Source organism: Macadamia integrifolia, chromosome 7 (assembly GCF_013358625.1).
Source record: "Macadamia integrifolia cultivar HAES 741 chromosome 7, SCU_Mint_v3, whole genome shotgun sequence".
NCBI classification, from domain to species: Eukaryota; Viridiplantae; Streptophyta; class Magnoliopsida; order Proteales; family Proteaceae; genus Macadamia; species Macadamia integrifolia.
Window position 1 is genome coordinate 23,397,423 of NC_056563.1, and position 22,178 is coordinate 23,419,600.

The 22,178-nt window shown below is 38.1% G+C and overlaps 3 protein-coding genes across 4 annotated transcripts; 1 reads left to right on the top strand and 2 right to left on the bottom strand.

Annotated features, from left to right (window-relative positions):
* The first annotated feature begins 847 nt into the window (after positions 1–847).
* LOC122085004 (inositol-tetrakisphosphate 1-kinase 3-like) lies at positions 848–8,898 on the top strand. 2 transcript variants are annotated; one of them, XM_042653428.1, is made up of 10 exons: positions 848–1,390; positions 3,166–3,247; positions 3,557–3,589; positions 4,983–5,103; positions 5,721–5,813; positions 6,137–6,256; positions 6,355–6,531; positions 7,366–7,421; positions 7,520–7,604; positions 8,513–8,898. In XM_042653428.1, exons 1-10 carry the CDS (start codon positions 1,209–1,211, stop codon positions 8,608–8,610), a joined length of 1,047 nt encoding a protein of 348 aa, XP_042509362.1. In that variant the 5' UTR covers positions 848–1,208; the 3' UTR covers positions 8,611–8,898. The 2 variants fall into 2 exon arrangements, with proteins under 2 accessions (XP_042509362.1, XP_042509363.1); XM_042653429.1 differs by lacking the exon at positions 848–1,390 and adding an exon at positions 3,830–3,900.
* Positions 8,899–14,943: 6,045 nt separating this feature from the next.
* Positions 14,944–15,697, bottom strand: LOC122085238. The gene is made up of 3 exons (XM_042653727.1): positions 15,440–15,697; positions 15,297–15,359; positions 14,944–15,189 (listed from the first exon to the last, which is right to left on the bottom strand). The coding sequence occupies exons 1-3, from the start codon at positions 15,695–15,697 to the stop codon at positions 14,944–14,946; spliced, it is 567 nt and encodes a 188-aa protein (XP_042509661.1).
* A 2,581-nt stretch (positions 15,698–18,278) lies between these two features.
* On the bottom strand, positions 18,279–21,309 carry LOC122083062. Its single transcript, XM_042650732.1, has 3 exons — positions 20,934–21,309; positions 18,644–20,832; positions 18,279–18,494 (listed from the first exon to the last, which is right to left on the bottom strand). Exons 1-3 carry the CDS (start codon positions 21,115–21,117, stop codon positions 18,420–18,422), a joined length of 2,448 nt encoding a protein of 815 aa, XP_042506666.1. The 5' UTR covers positions 21,118–21,309; the 3' UTR covers positions 18,279–18,419.
* Between the last annotated feature and the right edge of the window lie 869 nt (positions 21,310–22,178).

The window sequence follows — 22,178 nt, forward strand, 5'->3', positions numbered from 1 at the left end:
TTTTCCTTCACTGCTTTGGGAAGGAAGAGAGGAACCTAAAATGACCTCCCTTTTTTCCCATATATCTTCCATTCCTATTGTACAATGTCGATGGGTCACGAGGACCTTTCACTATGGCCTTAGGAAAACTCAGTTACGATTCTAAATGTTAATATGTTAAAAAAAAAGGGACAAGGGAACCCTACCCATCTAGTGTTTTCGATGGCAATTGGGCCTTTTAACACCCTACTATGTTTAGGTATGGGAAATGCTGGACACAAAATTCTTTTCTCCTAAAAAGACAATAGAACATGAAAATACCCAAGTGGCAGATTTCTTATTTATTAGACCCAGTCGTGGCAAGGTGTGGCAAAGGTGAAAATTCCCAAGATGGGGGCAATGTCTCTTTTACACCTAGCTATGTCCAGGTGTGAGGAACGCTAAACACGATCCTGGTTCTTTTCTTCTATAGAAAGACAATTAAATAAAAAAATACTTAGGTTACGTTTGGTAGCCATTTAGTTTTAGAAACAGTATTCCATGTCAAAAACAAGATTTTCAGTTTACCTGTCAAAATGTCACTTTATTCCCTTTTTTATTTTTTATTCCATTATAACGAATCTGAATAACTGTCAAACATAGCCTTAGTGCGAACCAACTAATCGTGGGAGTTACGAGCCAAGAGGCATACGTATCCTTAATTATTAACACGTTAAAAGATTTTAAAATTAGGGCAAATTAAGGAACCAGGAATTTCATATTATAAAGCGAACCTTCCAATTTCCAAACCTTCTCCTACCACTATATCTATATACATATGGGCCCCCGGTTCCATATTCCTTTATGTTATATATACCCAATATGTGGTCTCTGGTTAGTCACCACTGCTAACCGACTGCTCCTTCCGTTTCGCCTATCTCAAAGTTTAGCATTTGCTTAGTCTTTAGCTCTAGTGGGGTTCTACGACTTCCACCACTGGTCCAGACTTGAAAACCTCAACAGATTAATATAAATAAGAGAGAACGGGAAGCCATCGAAGAACTACGGATTAGCTTTGTCTGGTTTCTTCGTGTTTTCCTTCTCCCTTCTTGTGTCTTTCGTTCGTAATTCTGAAAAGCCAAGCATTTCGCTCGGTTTTTGTAATTTGATTGCATAATAAGGAGGAACTTTTAACGATTTGTGAATTAGGGTTTTATTCTGAGTTTTTTTCTGCTGGGATTGGTAAGGGCATGAGGTTGAACGGAGAGATCTCATCGTTTCTAAATGAGGAGGAGAAGGAAAACGAGATGAATTCACAGTCGTATTCGATTGGTCTTGGGTTTCCGCATCTGCAGAAACTCGTGGTTGGATATGCTCTAACGTCGAAGAAGACAAAGAGCTTTATGCAGCCTAAGCTCCAGGGATTGGCTAGGTAAATTGATCAATCTAATCAATATTAAATGAAATTCCCGTTCGTTTCCTTCATATCTGTCTCTCTTTCTGATACATTTCCCTAATTGGCCACCATGGTGAAGTAGATGTCTGGAGGAAACTGGGAAACTATCAAACCAGCAGTACCAGCTTGCTTTCTGCATGAGATCTGTTTTCTTTCTTTGTTGCTTCAATTGTAGTTTCAAGTTGCTACTATTTTCATCAAGTATTTACTGCTAGCCATTTTTTGGGTACTTGTTCAAACCATTGCGCTATTTTTCTCATCTATGAAACCTGTGTTGTTGTCGTCATCATCGTCACGGTGAAGTGTATGACCTTTACTGTTACTGGTTTTGCGTAGTCTGCAATGATTTTCCCTCGCCGACAAAATGGTTTAGGAAGCCAATGCCTCCCTTTTGAAAACAATTGCATCCGACATGTTTTCAGTCCTTCCCTGAAAACATTAGATCTTATCTAGTAATGTTATGTATGTAGAAAATACTTCTAACAAATACATGGAAAGACATTTTGTTTAAATCATCCTCCTAAGTATCATTCTTGGAGTCTGAAATTTGATTCCTTTTCTTTATCCGTCTGGAGTGGGAATATTTTGCAATATATTCCTTTAAAGATGAGAACACAAAGAGGAAGAAGAGAAAAGGGAGGGGGGGGGGTTGTGGAGAAATAATTTCCAACCCATGCTCCTACTATCTTTTTCTAGAAATATAGACATTTTTTCTATCTATTTAATCTTAATCGATTATCCCTTGGTCTTCCTCAGCTTTCTATCTCTTATGTCAGTTAGTAGCTGTTAAGTATCAGCTTAAATATTGAACTTATAAGCATTTTGTTTTGCATCTCATCGGGTTAATTTGGGATACAAAAATGCCCCCACCCCCTCCAAATATATTTATCTCATGCCAGCGTAAATATTTTGTTGAATTTTTATTTGATGATTGCATGCAGTCAGGAGGTTACAGGGTATTGAAACCCTAAATCAGTGGCCCTAAGAAGACCCTCCTGCAAAATTTCTCCTCTAATGAAGTTCTTATGCGTATATGTATATTTTTATTGTGTTATCCATTATATGTATTAGCGTGGTTAACTTGATTCCATATCTAAATTATGCATGCTTGTGATTTTCAAACCTTGATACTAAAGTTATGTATGCTTGTTTTGACAAAATGTTTTTCATATATTTTTTTTCTTCTTTTTTCCTTTTGGGAGTTGATCTTTCAAAGGCTATTTTGATCATTGTAGATTTGTGGGATGGGCTTGCTAAGTTTTTCTCTTTCATCTTCATGGGTGTTTATGTATTAATTTTTCTTTGTTGTTTATTTTGTTTATTGTTCTTGGGCGAGTGGTCATGAATTTGAACTCATTAATAGAAAATTCACTTTAAAGGACATGTACGATGTTAATAGCTAATACCAGTAGCTCTTCTACCTTACTTGGTCCTTCCTGATTTAGATTCTTGTTTTTTTGAGGCATTTAAAACCCTCAAAGGTTTCTTCTGTTCTCCTGACCGACGGTTCTAACATTATACTAAGTGCTATTATAAGGGCTAAGGGGTGGGGGTAGGGGGGAGTGTGTGTGTCGGAGTTAGGGAGGTGAAAAGTCTTAGTAGTCTTTGTATGCCATCGGATCTCATACTTACATTATAGACATTTTGAGGCCTAATGGTTTCTATCCTTTTTCTTTTACATCCATTTCCTATTTGTTGTCATCTCCTTCGTGCTCTGTGTGCATCTAACAATAACTAACATTAATGTGCAGGAATAAGGGGATAATATTTGTTCCAATTGACCAAAGCATATCACTTTATGATCAAGGTCCTTTTGACATTGTTCTACATAAGGTTGGTGGAGATTTTAGGTTTCTTTGTCTTTCTTCATGTTTTCTGAAATCCTAATATGGTCTATTCTGAGTCATTTTACTTTTTTTTTTATAAAAATCTCTTCGTCCTGTCTTAGTTGGATGTAACTGGCGGTTCTTGAACTCTGAAAATCATGCTTATTTAAAATTTTATTCCTCCTCTTCTTCTTTCTTCAAATGCATAATTATTTTTTCCATTACTTTTTATTCTTGCATCTTTCTGGGAAGAAAGAAACTTACTGATTATGGATCTTCATTATAGCTGACAAAGTTGTATATTTTTATTTTTCAGTTAACAGGGAAAGAATGGCGCCAAAGAATTGAGGTTAGTCCATCTAAACTTCCGTGCCTCATCTAAGCTTAAAACGCATTTTTTTTTTTTTTAAGTTGTTTAATCAAGTGCTTTCTGAGCCGTTTTCAACATATCTTTTTGTACTCTGCTTACATTGTATTGCTGTATATCAGTACACTTCCATCCTAGAGACCAAATGAGCAATGACAGTGGTTGTTGAATGACTAGATATTTTAAGGCTTAAAACTTATTTCTTTCTGGCATAATTTGCAGAATACTTGTTATTTGCTCCATCATGAATCATGATCAGATAGTTGAGGTCGAAGCCTCAAGAATTTCAACAAGTGAGGATTTTTATTATTTATTTATTTATTTTAAAAAATCTGTCTTTCTGTGACAAGTGTCACTAATGGTGTTGCAAATCATTTTTGTAAGGAAAAAAAAAAAAAAAACTGTTGTCCTTTTAGTCAGTTTGCTGAGTACCATCTTATTTGCTTATGTCGGGTAAATGTGAGATGACTTGGTAAATCCTACATAAATATAATCTGATATCGGGTTACATGCTTTCCGGGTGGATCTCAATGTTGTTCTTAAGTTATTTCTTAAAATTAAGTAGCTCCAATGTTCACTGGGTAGGGTTGCCTGCTCTTATTTTGTCATTGTGAACTGTATTTTGCTCTTAGCATCTCATCTGTTCTTATGTGTATATATCTAAATCATATCCAAGGTTTCTTTTGGTTCTAGACAAGATGTGGTAATGTTTGTCTCTTGTCAGGCTTCACAATCGATGAATTCATGACGTGGGCAATAGAAGTCCCCATCTTTAAAACTGAGTAGAAAACAGGAAGGTTTATAAATTCATGTGACATTCTCATGCATGTCTTACTTGATACTTCATTGAAAGGCGTCTCCTGCTATGACCTTTCGGGGACCATAGTGTAGTTTTATCTTGATTGATGAGCACTGTTTTTCACAGTTTCATCACACACACAAAGCAATAACAACAAAACATCATGTCATAGTTTTACCCAAGATTTTGCCTCCTGCTGAAGAAGTTACAGTTTTCCTTTATAGTATTTAAAATTGCATTTTGTCGCTATATTACTTCTTATGCCAATGGCCTATGAACATAAGTTGACAAAGTTTGTGTGTGTAAGTTGACAGTTTCTGTGTGTACTTCCAATCCAGTTTGACATTTGGTTTTGTTTCTTGGTCTGTACCACACAGCATCTCTTTCTTGATGATTAGTTACCCTGAATGTTTGTAGTTTTCTGACTTCCAGTCATATCTCATCTGATGTTTTACTGTGTAGTAACTGAATTAGACACATTTCTTTTGATTGGTGTAGATGAGTATCATTCCTACAAAAAAATTTGATGTTGTGCTAATGTACCTTAGTACTTACCCCTTATATTCTCTTGTGAAGGATTATAGGCTTAAACATCCAGAAGTTACCGTCCTTGATCCTCCAGATGCCATACAACATGTACACAATCGCCAGTCCATGCTCCAGGATGTAGTCGATCTTAACCAGTCTGATTGCTATGGTAATTTTAAAACAATTTTCCTAAACAATAAGGCCTATCTTAACCTGTCTGACTGCTTTGGTAAATTTAAAACCTTTTTCCTGAAAAATAAGATGTCTGTGACTCTCTGAGTGATAATTGTTTGCTTGAAGGTTAATAAATCCATTCCACTTCCGCTCCCGCCCGGTCCCTAACTCCAATAGAGACTCCCACAATCTCTCATTCTCTCCTCCTGGAACCTTATGCCCGGCCCCTTACCTGCCCCCTAATGCCTGGCCTCCCCTCCCCCTTTTTTCTGTCCATGTGCATTCCTGGATCCCTGTTGTAGTTGCTTATTTGGCTATTGTAGTTGCTTTTGCTGTTTTTTTTAGCTTCTTGCTTTGTTCCCCCTGGGGCTGGCTTTTCCTTGTTAGCTTAAGCCTCCCTCCCCCCATCATTCCCCTTGTATTTTCGTTTTCTCCTTGGGTATAATTTTATTTATTCATCCAAAAATAAAAATCCATTCCACAATTTTCATGCTTCTGTATAAGGGTTAAGTATTAAGTGAAAAGTTTATTAGGATTAGTTTATCATGCTACATCTTGCATACATTTAGTAATGTTGACAAACCTTGAATTGATTATTGACTGACGTTGTAGGAAAAATTGGTGTGCCAAAACAGTTGGTTGTTAAAAAGGACCCATCATCCATCCCTGATGCAGTTAGTAAAGCTGGGTTGATACTGCCTCTAGGTGAGTGTATTTTGTATTTGCGCATCCTAGTCATTCATTGTCCTGTGTTTTAGAACATTTTTTATATTACCAGAACACAGTATGTTTTGAGGTAGTAGCACAAGGAGGCCAAGGAGAAAAGTGATTCGCTGGTCAGTAGTCTCAAGCCAACATTGAATGGGTTTCCGGCTGCCAGCATATGCTGGTTTTGTATTTTATCTTACACTCACATGAACAGTCACATCCTGGAATAGAGAGGATTACTTGTTTTTTTTTTTTTTTTTTGGGTTTCTGGTAATTCTCTTAATTGATGACTTTGTATCTGTACTTGATTCCTGTATCAGTTGCGAAGCCACTAGTTGTTGATGGAACTGCGAAGTCTCATGAACTTTCTCTTGCATACGATCAATTCTCCCTCTCAAAACTTGAACCTCCTCTTGTTCTACAGGAGTTCGTCAATCATGGTATGTTTTTGCCATTAATCTAGTGAAGTCATCTTCTTTAGTGTAACCGTAAATTCTTTGTGAATTCAGTAGCCATAGTTTTACTTGTCTTGTTGCAGGTGGTGTTCTCTTTAAGGTTTATATTGTAGGTGAAGCGATAAAAGTGGTCCGGCGTTTCTCTTTACCTGACATTGATGAACGTGAACTTTTATGCAACGCTGGTGTGTACCGTTTCCCTAGGGTTTCTTGTGCTGCTGCTTCGGCAGATGAGGCAGATCTGGACCCCTGTGTTGCTGGTGAGGCCGCTGAGACTCTTTGTTTGAAGTTGGTGAAAGGTTTCGTACATGGCCATCTATGACACAGTCAACACTACAGCGTTTGATTAGAATACTTGATTATTCTCTCTATTCAGTGGATGAGGTGTTGACTGTGTTTCATTTACACGACCGAGTACGGAAATCTGGTCCCTTTGAAGTTTATTACTTTTCATCTCGTTAAAAACATTTAAGACTCCATTAGGTTTGAAGTGACTTAAAAAAAAAAAAAATCAGTTGTAAAGTAAATTGAAGCCGTGTATGAGATTATATAGAAAACCTTCAGTTGGGGGTGCTTTAGTGAAAGTACAGTTCATGCAAAGTGATATCGAAACATGTAGTGCACACAACATAGAGAAGGTATAAGAACAAATTTTCATTGATATTTTGGCTGAAGAATGAAGTAAATTTAATTTCCATATTTGGTATTTTTTGAGTTACACAATTGCTCTTGGTAAAGATTACAAAAATTTCCATTCCCAATTTTTTTTACTGTTTATGATCCTTCCAACCCCGTCCCCCCACAAAAAATAAAAATAAAAGTAGAGTTTCTTCCTTATTTAGGGTCCCCCCTTTCTCCCCCCATGGTAAAAATCAATAAATTTGTCTCTTCTTTTTATCACAGCTTGGCATTAGATGCTAGAGAAAGAGGGTTTCTTGAAAGGCCTGGTTGACTGTCAGTACAGAAATTGGAAATAAAAGAAAGAAAAAAAAAAAAGAAATGAAGAAGAAGCTCAAAAACATTTAATAATAGGACCAAAAAATATTTGAATTTTTTGATGAAGAAGCTTATTTACTCTATTGTTATGCCTTCAGAACTTCCCCCACGACCTTTACTTGAGAGGCTTGCAAGAGGGCTCCGACGTCAGCTGGTAATATTACTTACTCTTTGGCGTTGAATTAACTTTCATGAATTTTATGCCTGTGATTGATATGTAATTCTCGGTTCTTTTTGTGCTTTACCATGTAGGGTCTCCGGTTGTTCAACATAGATATAATTCGAGAACATGGAACCAAAGATCGATTTTATGTTATTGACATAAACTATTTCCCTGGCAAGTGAAATTCAATTATTACTTTATATCCACTAGTTATTCAATATATCTATTATTTGACGTTCCTCAGTTTGAATTAGAAAATGGATTTCATTTGAATTTGTTTTAGATTAGGTGATTTGTTTAACTTGCACATACTATCACAAGCTTTACAATGATTTCTTCGACTCAACAAGTCATCTAGTTGCATCAGCCCCTCCCCTTTAGTTTGCCAACTTATATGATAGCCAGTTTTTTGTTGGTTCTTTTTATATAATAGCTATTATATCACATTGCTGGTTTTTCTCAATTTGTCACTTGTATAAATTATTTTTCTTTTTCAATTGAAAGGGGCTAATTGGATTTTGAAGGTCTCTACATTTGCTCATTAGCATCTGTACTCTCTAAGTGATGCTAGGATTGCTAATTACTACTCCATTGTGATGTAAACCATTCATATGCCTTTCCCAGAATTTTTCTAGGGCGTGGGTCAAGTTTTTGCTTGTGAGTCCCAATGGGCTTGGTGACCTGCCCTGACATGATTTCGAAACATGGTAACTGAGGCGGCAACCCAAAATGGATGCACAAGTTTCTCTGACTGACCGACCTTCCTGTGTGGCAAGTTCATCGACATAGCCCATGGCAAAATAAAGCCTCGCTTTCCCAAGTGTTTTATATCTGAGTTGTTAAGAATAAATTGAGGAACATTCAGGGCGACTATTATTTGTTTACTTGGCAGACCTGTTGCTGAAACTTGCAAGTTTTATTGTCTGCCGTGTCACTAGAGAGAACTTTGGAGTTTTTCTTTACTTCTTCCGTCTACATTTATGTCGCATACATGATTGTGTTTCTTACTCCCAACCCCCCCCCCCCCCCCCCTCCCGGCAAGGGAAAAAAAGTGTGTTGACTGAATTTTGAAATTATTGCAGGGTATGGTAAAATGCCAGAATATGAACACATATTTACAGACTTCCTCCTTAGCCTGGTACAGGGAAAGAAAAAGAAACGGTCTATGAGTAACTGTTGAAGGCATCCATGGAAAAGTGAGAAGACATCGTTGCAAAATGTTAAATTGATGTTCAAATGTGTTTTCACAGGAATATATTTTTTTGTCCCATCCTTTAGTTTGATGTACAGCATCCTGTATAACCTATGCTTGCAGCTGTGAGGTTTACACGGGGAAAGGTGGAAGAAGGTATCTCCCATTTAACTTGTGTAATTTCCTGACCGGTATGACGACACACCCTTCCCAAAGCTTCTGCCATGTACATTGAAACTTCTTCAATAAACATAGAATTCTCTTTTATCACTCAAACATGTATCCTAGTCTCTGTTTTGGCATTCTGTGTTGAGGTGGGTTCTGAAGCTCTTCAGCCTTGGTTTAACATAGTGACTCACTGACATGAACTGAATTTGCATATTATGCCATTCCAGTCAGTTCCATATTGTTACCCATTGCTAGGTTTTAGATTTAGATGATTCAATGGTTGTATCCATGTTTAGAAGATGGCGGTTTTTAGGTGTTGAATATAAGCAGGCCAGCTCGACTCTCACAAAGGTGGACAAGAGATAGTAATGGTGTTCCTGTTTGTGTAATGTAGGGACTGAGTGCATATACATGGTGAGGACTGGTTGCTAATTTTCATTTTACCATCAAGCCTGCATAAGGTTCCAAGTAAGATTAAAGTCATTTGGGAATATAAATAAGGTGATGATGCTTCCGAAGGGTTCAGCCTAATAGCTGGTATGGTTGCAAAGGTCATACCAAGTTGGTACAAGATACAGTCATTTCTTGTGGCCAAAATTGTAAGCTTGGTTGGTACAATATCACATTCCATTTTATACTTGCATCGGGTTTGGAATACCTCTATTACGTTGTGAGAAAAAAGGGTGCATCATGAATGCCTGCTTTGTCTAAATGATACATTTGACAACTTCTAATTGTATTTTGTCTTATTTCTAAAAGTTTCTTTTATTCTAAGGATAAAAAAAAGTTTTCAAAATAATTAGATTATGATTGTTATTATATCATTATCTGAATTTGTCATTTTACACATTATTTTTCGAGTACATTTGAAATGATAAGATTTTTAAAATAATAATAATAATAAATAAATAAATTGTAAAACTAAACATCACGACTTTTGTCTTTCAATCAACGTTTGTGGTATCCAAGCGATCCATATCGGCATGTTGCTGATCTCAATACTTAGCCGATATTGTATCTGTGAACAATACGGACCAGGGGTATAATGTTAGAATACCTGCTCTTCTAGGAAATCAGGAGTATTCTGTTTAATACAGATGATCCCCGATCCATGTTGATACCATATCGGTGTTTAGGATGATCAATACCCAATCTGATATCATGCATTAAATCTGAGATAACATCCACGGAGGACCTGAACATGCAAGTAGTTGGACAGGTGAGCCCGTATGATAGGGACCTCAATACGTCGAACCATATACAATATATCATTGGTCAATCCCAGCCTCAAGCAATTATTAGAAGTGGTTTAAAGTGAGTTCAAGGACGTCATTCTACCATTGGAATCTAATACCATTTTTATGCTCTCACTTGGACCTCACTTTGGAGGTACTCGTATGGGGTTGAAACTTGGCGATCACATGGCAAAGTGGAGGTATAGATAGACAAATGCAATATGGGAAATAGTGTAGGGCACTTGAAATATTGTGGGATTTGGGTGATGAAGCTGATGACAATAGACCTGATACAAGGGGAAAGAGATGGCACGAAAGGTTTCGAGGTTTCCACTTTCCAACCTCAAATTTGATGAAATAAATCTTCTTGATGCCTGCAGAAACTTCAGATGCATCACTATCTAATTCTACTAAAGCTATAATGAGATCATAAAAACAATACTCTGAAACAATAAAAATTAATTGGTAACTATATCTAGTTCAATCTACCGATTATTGGATTTCAGCAAGGGAAGAATCCAATGCAGCATACAGAAAACAAACCCATGAGAAGCTTACAACAGATGAAAATGGTGGTAAGGACTTACTGATTGTAAAAGGGCCTCTGGAAGAATATCAATATTATCTGGCTAAACTGATGCCTGCTCGGCTGCTCCATCTCATTTAATTTGTCCTCAGGTTTTTCATTCTTTACAGGGGTTTCAAATTTAATTTATCGACTGAGGAAGACCATTAAAAAATGGCTTATCAAGCAACGATAGTTTGCAGGCACTAACCGTGCTTGAGAGTGCTTTCTGCTTTGCTTGGTGGAAGTGCTCTGGCAATGTTTCCTGCGGAATTTCATCCCCTTGAAGAAGATTGTAACATCATTTACTCACTACTTGATGATATGTTATAAACTCTGAAAAAACAAGATTTTGAATTTTTTTTTCTGGGCTACGCCATGTGCTCCTGTGGTCGAACATGGGGTCATGAAATGATCACCTTGCCCAGTTGGATGCCTCAATGCATACTCCGATAGGCTACTGCACTGATGTAAGTTCCACGCGATTTATTAAGGGTGTCAATTGGTTCGGTTAAAGAGATAAAAAAAAAACCAAACATAGAATAAGAACATTGTTCTAAACCAAAACCGACTTGACTTCGTTTGGTTTCAATTCTTCATTCAATTTTAGTTTGGTTTCATATTCATTTTAGGTTTTATTTTAGGTGTTTAGGCTACGTTTTTATATCTTCGCTAACAAAATCAACCTTATTTGTATAGGTCATAATCTACCAAACTTGTTTTCAAACATTAGAAAGGAATAAGATTTGTCATCTGTATTGATTGAAATAATAGAAAAATAAAATAATAATAATTTTAGCTGGTTCCTTATTCAATTTGAAAATAGGTAACTTGGCTCACTTCAATGATTTTAGTCATGAAACTGATTACAAACCAAATCATAAAAAAATTCCAACTTTTGAAACTAAAATCGAATCAATTTACTTTGGTTCGACTCAATTCGATTATAAATTGCCAATTTAGATTTTGATTCTAAATTGTTACCTTTAATATGGGATTCAAAATTGACACCCTTTGATAGCGTTCTCTCTCCCCCTCTAGAGGTAAATAGTACATAGTGTTATGAAAAACTACTTCCTTTTTTTTTTGGAAATAGATTTTCAAGGCTGCTAGTGTAGAGGGAATCTCTCCATTCCACCAAGGGTTGAAATCGTCTGCAATTCCGATCTGGTACAATTCCGTGAAATACCACCTTTAGGGGGGTGACACGTGTATTGATACCAATGCAATGGTCCAGATCTGGTACAACTAATAAAACCTTAAATTAGTGAAGAGTCATTTAAATCAGATCTGGACCATTGCATTGGTATCAATACACATGTCACCCCCTGAAGATGGTATTTCACGGAATTGCACCAGATCTGAATTGTAGACGATTTTTTTCCTTCCACCAATGACAAAATCGACCCACGCGATCAAGATATGAAAAAGAAAATAATAAAAAAAATCTATATGAGAGAGTGAGAGTGAAAGTGTGTGTGGGGATAGAGAAAAGTGGAATATTTATAATATAGTAAAAGGGAATCTAAAGTATTGCATGAACTTTATGATTGAACGTAGTAGTTATGAATTTTTAGCTCAATGGCAATGTGGCTGCTGGCAGTTGGACTCCTGCATAAGTAGGATGGTTGAGAGAGGGGTTTGATCCTTCAAAACCCCCCCTCCCCGCTATTTTAAAATTTTTTTTTTTTTAATAATAATTAAATTTTGAGAGAGGGTTTCATAAAAGTAATGTGGTCTTTACACAAGCATAGTGGTCAATGGGAACACTAAAGAAACATAACATGGGTGGGACTTGGGAGTTCTATTTTTCATAAGAGGTCTGAGGTGGGATAGTTATTTTCATTTTCCTACGTCCCCTCCTCCCCCCCACCCCACCCCCCACCCCAAACTGTGTGTAGGTGTAGGGACACATTGCCTTTTAGGATTTTTTCCCTATAATTTTTTTAGGGTAAAATAATACTCATCGATTGTGTGGCCTTTGCGCTTAGACATACAAGGGGGCAAAATGATGCCCCCACCCATATGAAATACGAAAACCCCACTCCCTATTGATGCCCATGTGTAGTCCCCTCATTGGTCCCTATGTCGGTTCAGGGATGCTTGATCAGAGAGCGTTCTTTTATCCTTTAATACTTAATTTGGAAGTTAGTAGTAAGTAATAAGTGTGGCTTAGTGATCTCTTGTGGAACCCTTGTCTAACCCTTTGTAGGTCCCCAATATAACCTTAGTGGCCCAGGAAAAAAAAAACATGATGAGAGAAAGAACACTGTCAATTTGGTGCAGGCAACGCCAACATGTATGACCAACGAAAAGGTGGTGAGAGGCTAAGAGCATCTTCAACACACTGAATAAGGTGCAGGATGGTCTTTTTGGTCTGCCTATATCAGAACGTAGGCAACACCAGAGGGGGCAGGATTGTTTTCACCCAAAAAAGAGTTTTTTTTTTTTTTGTTAAATATAGAATCCCAAAAACGATTTAAGTGATATGGAAAGCCTGGTTGGAAATTCATTAACACCAGATAACAGAAAAGACAAAGAAATTGCTTTTAAATAGTGAAGTTAAGACTACTGAAACAGTAAAACCAACTGCAAATCTACGTTAATTTGAGGGTCCGTTTGATAACGTTTCAAGAAACGCGTTTTTGCCGTTTCTGTTTCCAGAAACAGCAGAAACGGAGTAAAAAGCGTTTGATAAAACTGTTTCATTTCACTTATTTTCAGAAATAGAAATATAAATTTTTACTTATTTATGGTTCAAGAAACGACCTAGGCGAAACAAGTTCAACTTGTTTCGCCGTTTTTGGAAACGACTTGTGGCCATTCTTTCATTGGTTACTATCGATTTCTAAAAACATGACTTATCCAACACCTTCAATTCCGTTTTTGTTTCTAGCAACAGAAATTTATGTTTCTGCCATTTCTTGAAACAGAAACGGCAAAAATGTTATCAAACGGGCCCTGAGTCTTCATACGGAGAGTGGGTTATTAGAAATTTGGTTTGTCCCAACCCAAGCATGAACGGCATAGACCTAGTTTGGCCAAGATCGACCTTGACCAAGTCAGCACGCGCAGAGTTACTCAGTCAGATTTGGTACATAGTAGTTGGTCTGATCGAGGCCCTAGCTTTTTTTGGTGCAAGCCCAAGACTGGTCCTTCCAGAAAATCAGGATTAGACCTAGGGTGGAATAAGACTGAGTTTCTTAAAACCCTAATCCAAGTACCCAACCTTACTGGGCTAACTTGATTGACCCTAGTGCAACACATTAATAAATGTTCAAGACAACTGACCATAAGATTTAATGACCTAAATTTTATTATTATAAATAAAATGACAGGAAGATAGACATAAACTATATTATATAATTCAGGATTAAAATTAGGGCCGGGTTGGACCGAGCTAGGGCTAGGCCTTAACTTAGGTCCGACCCAAACATAACCCAGAGTCAATGTTTTTTAACCCTAATCTACCCTCAGGGTCAGAATCTTAACCCAAACCCTACTCAGGCTCAAAGATAACTAGGGTGGGTTTTGATCATTAGGGTTGAATTTACACCCTTTAACTAGAATTGATAAGATTTCAATAGATTGGTTTTGGTTCTTTTATTTGTCTGTCATATTTTATTGGTTCCTTTATAGTTTTTCATCTATTGTAATAAACAATTTTTTTTCACCATTCCATGAAAGAAATGAGGTCCTAATGTGACCTTCCCTCTCTCCTCATTTATCTCCCCTTTATTGTATGGTCTTAATGTCATCAAGGAAACTTGGTCCACAATTAAATGAGAAAAAAAATATTATCCGATCATGAAAAATCCTCCCTTGAACGATGCTTTTGTGAATCCCCTCATTGGCCCGAACTAATATAAGAGCCACAACCAGACAACATTCATCTTCCCAAATAGGAGAGGGAAGAGGGTGCGTAGGCCATCCATCTTTCTGCACTTGGATTGGAATCTCAAAGTCTTCTTCTAAGCTCTCTCTATATATTTAGTTTTTAAATTTCCTGATAACAAAAAAATTTTAAAAAAGAGAAATTATAATCTCAATGGTCAACTAGTGTCGTATACAAAAATTTGGAAGAAGAAATCAGCTATGATCATCATCTTTGCAAGTACGTGGTTTTACAGAGGCCAATAATCTTTTCTTTCTGCAGATCTCAACCCTTGATTTTCTTCTCCCAGCGGCCATGGTTTCCTTGTAAATCACCCTTTAGTATATTTAAATAATTCATACTGAAACACGACGGAGTCGATACGATGAGATCGGGAAGGTCAGGCACAGTCACCGCCCGCTTCAGTTCGTTTGTTTCTTTAGAAGTACTGCAACTCACCAAGGCTTCAGACCCAGATGTTAAACGCCCCACTTCCACCCTGGACTGCTCAACAACCCCGACGCCGACGCCGGCGCCGACGCGATGACGACGACGGAGGCTTCTTCTTCCTTTTCTCCTTCAGGTGGAGCTTGAGAGGGTAATTCTTCCAATGCAGGAGCCATGATTGGTTTTCGAATGGAATTCAAAGCCTCTATTTTCATTTGATTTAGCATCCAATTTGTATGTTTCAATATTTCATAGCGATTCGTCGTCTTTGGTGTATCCTGATGAAATCCAAGAAAAAAATAAAAATCAAGGGAGAGTTTAATTAAAAAAAAAAAAAAAAAAAAAAAAAAGAGCCCAATATTCTAATAGGGACCCAGAAATATACCTTTTTCAGTGTTCTTATATTTTGTGTCGATTGCTGTATGAATTCAAGCAAATACTGCTTCGTCTGCAAGAGAAATCAAACAGGTTAATACTAATTAACAATTGGGAAGATAAAAAGGCAAACGAGAGTTTAATTTAACTTACCATCTTCTTTCTAGGTTTGGAGTTGCAGGAATGAGGATCCAGAGGTGGAGTCGAAGACGAAGGATGATTAGAAGGAGGTGAAACGATTGCAGATCGCTTTCTTTTACGACCCTGTGATAATGGAAAGAGAGAATCACGAACATCTCTGTCTTGGGCTATCAACTGTGGAAGTCGTAGCAAGATTTCAGCAACCTCAAACTCAACATCATCGAACGAGATGGTATTGCAGGTCATCACCAACTTGGAAGGAACCTTCATCTTTCACGAGGAAGACAACACGAGAAGAAGTAGAATTTTGGAAGAATTTTTAAAGCAGGAGAGTAGATTGAGTAGAGCTAGGGGCATCAGCATCATTGCATAGCATAGTTCCACTTCCTCATGTTTAGGTGTACACAACACTTTCGGGTTACAACACTTTCCGGTTAAAGTCGTCTGCAATTTCAATCTGGTACAATTCCGTGAAATACTACCTTCAAGGGGTGACACGTGTATTGATACCAATGCAATGGTCCAGATCTGGTACAACTAATAAAACCTTAAATAAGTGAAGAGTCATTTAAATCAAATATGGAGCATTGCATTGATATCAATATACGTGTCACCCTCAGATAGTTTTATTTTTACCGAAGCAAAAAATAATGCCTAATCATTTAGACAAAGGTCACAAAACATACAACATTGGTTACAATCGTACAAATATAATTAAAAATGCATTTCACCGTAGTATCTAATCATTTCTTGAACATGGACCAACATACATTGTGATCATTTGGAGAGCAGAAACATAAGAGAATAAAATAAATCCCAAATACAGAAGCAGCATGTTTAGAGATATCATATATCAGGGTGAGCCTTGAAGGAATTAAAAAGCCGCTCATGGAAGACCTTCCTCAAATTCAAGTGCCCAGTTCCTTCTTTCTACTTCTTTTTATTCTTTTAAAGGCATTGGGTTGCAAGGTAACTTGAAGCTCCGGCTTTATACAGAGTGTTGGCTCATCTTGTAGTAGAAACTTCTCTATTACAATAGCCTCAGGTAATATGTACTTCATTTGAGCTAAATGGGCATAAGAAAAACTCCCAAGAACACAAGTATAAACTAGTAAGCATAGTAGCTCATAAGATTAGATAAAAAAGAAAAGAAAAAAGGGGAGAGGAGGGGAGAGGACTGAGGAGGAGTGGAAGATGTTTGTGCTCATTGCTAATTACTCCATGTGAAATAACCTATATGGGCAGAGGAGAGAGACAGACTGTGGGAGGCGCGGGAGGAGACTGTGCTCCCCCACGGAGAACACTCTCCTGATTATGTATTACTAACTCCAAATCATTTTATAGTTGTAAAAAAAAAAAACAAAAAAAAAAACTAAAATAAAAAGTTAAAATAATTAAAATGAAAGAAATTGAGATGAACCATCAGAGGTGGATTTGATTTTGGTGCTTAATCAAGTGAATTCTCAATTCTATACTTGAGCTGAACCAATAGATTTGGCAATTCCTTTTTCTATGGTTCAAACGACAGTCCAGTCTGTTTTGAAAGTTTTCAGTTTGTGCAGGAAAAATATCATTCTGGTGATTAACTTCCTGTCAAGACAAACCAGTAGTCTCTCTCCAATTTCTCAGTGAGACTCTAAAAGCATATATGTGTGGTCTTCTTTAAAATCCTTACTGTTTAAACCTCAAAAGTGTAATACATGAAGCTAAAGATTGTTTTTCCTAATCAAACATAAAGAAGATTTAGGCCAACCCATTAAAGTTCTTGAACTGAAAGCGCCGCTCGAATATATGTTCAACAAGAAAACATTATAGAAATCTCTGTGCCCTAAAACAGATTTAGAGTATTAGAGTAGCTCAAATTCAAAGAAGCAGAAAAAGCTTACCACTGGTAATTAATTCAATAAAGTAGAAATAGAAATACTGGCCATAGTAAATGGTACTAAATTTGTGTAAACTCTCAATGAAAATAGCTTGGTAATTAATTCAATCAAGTAGAAATCAAAATACTAGCCATAGTAATGGTACTAAATTTCTGTAAACTCTCAATGAAAATAGCTACACCTCCCCCCCCCCAATGTGTCTGGATTCTCAAGGTTTGTGACTCGTTTACGGCAGTTCTGCCCCACTGTAGGTTCACACACTATAAAACCAAGGTCTTTACATCTCATTGCATCAAAACATAAATTTTCTGTACTCGATGAAAATACCTTCACCCCACCCCTATTTTGTTTGGATCCTCGAGGTTTGTGAGAGGTTTAACGGCAGTTCTGCAACACTGTAGGTTCACACACTACAAAACCAAGGTCTTTACATCTCATTGCATCAATTTTGCATAAGGAGACCAAGCATACATTCTTGGACCTCTGATGATTCAAATCTAATTCAAGCAGGACCATCTTCTGCAAGACTAGTTGTATAGTTGCGAAGTGCAAGTAGTCGTCCAACAACAGTCATCATATTGCAGGGGGTTTGGCCTGGCCTCATCTAATTAACACTTCCCGCTTCCATGACTTCCTAATACTCAAAAAGCTAAAAATTTCTGAGAGTACTAAATATTCAACTTAGGTGACAAAATCAACAAATCCTCTGTTCCCAAATCAGCTGCCACAAAATAATTCAAAACAGCAAAACTTATGGTGCAGAGGTTCTTGAAACCTTCGCTTCATACCTACAATCCTCCTAGTGTTGGGGAAGAACATCCTATTAGTCTAATAGAGAGAAGGTGGAACCTGATGCTTGCAGTTCGACCAGAATTTATAGGCCATTAAGCTTCTGCATTTTTTTAGAAGGTACTGAAAGCAAAAGAAATTGTACCAAATAGAAAGAAGGCCATGAAAGCCAAAAAGAATGGAGAAAATAGAAACAATGAAAACAGCTGAACGCTGTCTTCATTTCTTTCAATAGAATGTTTAAAATTACATCCAATTGCAGTAAAACTAATACGTGTTGTTGTAGCAGATGAACCTCAAACTAAATAACAAAACAATTTTCAAGGGGAAGTAATCTGATTCTTGATCCTGCTTGAACGCCTGACTGGTGTCACTATTTCTTCATCTCCTGATTTCTGCAATTCACAGAAAGGTAAACGCATTAGAGCTTGTTTACTGCCAATGATAGTTCTTTTCTTCAGTTCGAAAAATGGACAGTTATTAAGGGGGAAAAAAATCCTTTTTGCTAAGAAAGTGCGGCTAGCAATGGATGAAATGCACCTACATGTTTGCTCTGCAATTTCTCATATGTGGTAAAGCTTCCGTATGAAGGGGACCCAGCAGAGAACTCTGACGCAGAGTTCAAGGACTCCCTCCTTTTGGCACTCCTCTTCGGCTTTCTTTCATGGCTCTGGACTTCACTTGCTCTTTCTGAAGCCTTCTCGTGACGGTTTGAACTTCCATGGAAGGTGCTGCTCATCTCCGATGGACCTGACTCACCCACTTTCTCAACCTCTGCTGGCCAAATAGGTGTCTCCAAATTTAAATGGCCGCTGCTAGCCGATACCGAGCACAAGCTCAGCTTCTTTGTTGCCAACTGCTCCAATGGCTGCTCCACCACTTGTGGCACTGCAGCCTTGGGAGCAGAAGCCTTGTTCTGTCTGAGATAGAGAAGAGCTGCTATCAACAATGTCAAAACAATTGAAGAAATTCCTAGCACTTCTCGTTCTGGAAAACCATAAATTGATCCTTGAAGTGAAGACTGGTGTGCATCCGGACTCTGTAAATTTCCGTGTGAATAATCTGAACCAGAGCTTTTGGTCGTGGCTTCTGCATTAGCCGGTTCCATGTTACCACGTGAATCAGCATCATTTTCGCCCTGTGAGCCCACTTCCAAAATGTCCGCTTTCACATCCCCAACCTCTGGAAGTAGAGGTGATTGTTCTTCAAGCTCTGCGTTGCTACATTTCTCTGCGCCCTCAAGGTTGGTTGGCTCGATGTTGTTATAAGAATCAAGATCACCTTCTTCCAGGAACTCCCCTGCGTCGAGAATTTCAGGCTTTAGATCCAAAGCCTGTACAATTAGCTGTGGTTGTTCTTCTAACTCCACATTCGTTTGTATGTTTTCTATATCCTCTTTGACATTCTCCACTGTTTCAACATCTTGTATTCTTCCTCTGTCATTGTAAACATAATCTATAGTTTGGCACTGGTCGTTATCCAAATGCTTTTCATCCGAAGAAGTTGAATTAACGATTTCAAGAAGACCCATCTCTTCCATTTCGTTTGAAAAGGAAATCAGCTTGTTGGAAAGGTACGATATAGACCTAACTGACCAGAGCTTTACATCATGGGATAACACATCAAGCTTTGTTTTTGCAAGTTCAGCAATTCTAGCAGGGGAATCAAACCCAGAGAAGGCCTGACTTTTAAACAGGGAGGGATAGTGGGTCGGAGTTTCGGCTACTGGAAGGCAAGAGCATGCAACCACAAAAACCAAAAGAAGGATGGATTTGGATTTTGACAAGAACTGCGACTTCTGGGTCTTGTTAACTCGGAGGACCTGGTTTTGGTCTTGAGTAGTGTTTATTTCAGGCACAGAGAAATGGTTCTTATCTTCTTCTTCGGACATCATCTCAGAGGACCCATCATCCTCGTATTTTTTTTCAGGGCTAGGAGATTGGGATTCTTCAGTATTTTCAGTTTCTGAACTACTTTCAGAGGAGAAGCGTTCTTCAAGTCGCTTTCCCTCTCCTGAATCAAACACTCGCTCTTTGTTGAGGTAAACTTCAATCCGGGGATTGGGTTTGTAACGCAGGAACTGAGGCCTCGGGGAGAGGTAGTTAGTTTTTGGATCGTAAGGACGAAGAGATGGATCCATATCTAGAGGAGCTAAAGCAGGTGACGGTGAAAGAGAAGTCTTAATCTTCGAACCCAAATCCGCATCATTACATCTGGAGTCCACAGTTCTTGGCTCCGGTGAAAACAATGAGAAGTCTAGGGTTTTTGTGGGTACTTTGGAATTGACAAAAGCAACTGCGATAGAAGACCTATCGTCTCCGGGGTTGGCAGCGGTCATCAGATCGTCAGGAACAGGAGTCACTAAACTCGCATCAAATTTTTTGGGGCCTTCTGAGTGTACCTTAGAATCGGAGATCGTTTCTGACTTTGTTCTGACCTCTTCGGGTAACCCAGCGAGATTCATAGCCGTGAAGGGAGATTTCCCTGCAGAAAATGAAGTAGAAGTTCTGACGGGTTCGTTCCTTTCCGTCAACACTTTCTTTCTCGGTGATGCATTGATTTTTGAAGCAGCAGAAACCGTAGGAGCCATGAAACTCTTCGTTCCCGTTGAAACGGCTGGTGATTTTACTCTCGCTGGCTTTAGAATCTGGTTCTTTTCATTCTCTTTTTGCTCGTAGGAAACCCGCAATGGTACTAAACCTTCTCCATTGTTCGACTTCCTCTGATGAAAATCTGCATTCCGTGGATCAAATTACAGTTAATACAACAAAATACATACATCGAAACAAGCGTCCAGAGAGAGAGAGAGAGAGAGAGGTCTGAGATTCTTGAACCTGCAGGGGTGTTGACCGGGGTGACCGGATTGAAGCCTCTAGGGTTTTGAACGATATATGGTTTGGAGAAAGGATCTCCACTAAAACTCTTTCGGATGCCACTACTTTCTTGCGTTCTTGAATTAAGGTTCGTTCTGCTTGAAATGGGAGACGGTGATCCATTTGGATTTGAGGAGACCACCATGATTTTCTCAAGAATCACACTCTGGAGAGAGATAGAGGAAATCAGCAGAGGAAGAAAAGGAAATTTTAGTGGCGTCTTGCTCTGCAGAGAGAAAGATTGAAGTCTTTGAGCGGAAGAATTAATAAATGAGTTGAGGATATCTCGGGATGGGTTTTTAGAAATCAGATTGTTTTGGCTACAATTGTTGAATGCAAATGACCGTTGGAGAAATATGAATTTAAAACTAAGATGTTTTGACCGTTAGAAGCTTTCTCTTTTCCCTTCTACTTTCGTTAGTTCTGGATGGCCAATCATATGAAAGATAGAGGCATATAAGGGTGTCGTTTTGAAATACGGATTCTATTGGACCGTTGCTCATCCAATCGGAACAAGGAAATGCTTCGAGCGACGCTTTGAGAAGTGAAACTGGAATCGGAGCATGAAGTCGGATCATGGGCCTAGCACTTTCACCGTCACATGCCCAACTCAAACCCACCAGATTATAAACGGCCAGTTTGTTTATTGTTTGAGCCAGGTTCAGTCTATTTCGCGCCGGTAATTGGAGATCCTTACGGACTACTGTTGGGTCCCAAATCCTAAACTGGCCATCATCAATCTCCCGATCTCCACTCAGTAGCTTGAGATTCTCATCAATCTGCCTCTCCACTCTACCATCCACTCTCTCCTACATTTTTTAGGGTTTTGCTATCTTATTTTCACTCTACTTCCATCTCATCTCCTTTGAACAAAGAGATTAGGGTTCCAAACCCTATAAGTGAGTGAGTGAGTGAGTCGAAGAGTAAAGGAGAACATCTCCTTGTTGATCATGGAAGTTCTATCAAAATGTTTGACGCAGAATCTTTTGCATTGCTAGGTTGTGGGAGAGCTAAGTTCCCTAAGAAACACTGTATTTGTGGTGTTTAAAGTAAATTGTTCTCCATTTTCAATGGTTGGAGTTTTTCAAATACCTTATACAACAATAAAATCCAAAAACCTTATATATACTAACTTAATGGGGTCGGTCGGCTACATGGAGATTCTAAGCAATAACGAGCGCGATGATCCATATAAAAAGATTGACT

Bases quoted from the DNA above. Each gene is read 5' to 3' on its own strand.
- LOC122085004 (XM_042653428.1), top strand. From the start codon at position 1,209: ATGAGGTTGAACGGAGAGATCTCATCGTTTCTAAATGAGGAGGAGAAG. The intron at 3,248-3,556 runs GTTGGTGGAGAT...TTTATTTTTCAG, and splicing joins TTGACATTGTTCTACATAAG to TTAACAGGGAAAGAATGGCG. The intron at 5,104-5,720 runs GTAATTTTAAAA...CTGACGTTGTAG, and splicing joins TAACCAGTCTGATTGCTATG to GAAAAATTGGTGTGCCAAAA.
- LOC122085238 (XM_042653727.1), bottom strand. From the start codon at position 15,697: ATGAAGGTTCCTTCCAAGTTGGTGATGACCTGCAATACCATCTCGTTC. The intron at 15,360-15,439 runs GTAAGTTAAATT...TTTCTCTTGCAG, and splicing joins CCAAACCTAGAAAGAAGATG to ACGAAGCAGTATTTGCTTGA. The intron at 15,190-15,296 runs GTATATTTCTGG...GGATTTCATCAG, and splicing joins ATATAAGAACACTGAAAAAG to GATACACCAAAGACGACGAA.
- LOC122083062 (XM_042650732.1), bottom strand. From the start codon at position 21,117: ATGGTGGTCTCCTCAAATCCAAATGGATCACCGTCTCCCATTTCAAGC. The intron at 20,833-20,933 runs GTTCAAGAATCT...CACGGAATGCAG, and splicing joins CCCGGTCAACACCCCTGCAG to ATTTTCATCAGAGGAAGTCG. The intron at 18,495-18,643 runs GTAGGTGCATTT...TGTGAATTGCAG, and splicing joins AGAAATTGCAGAGCAAACAT to AAATCAGGAGATGAAGAAAT.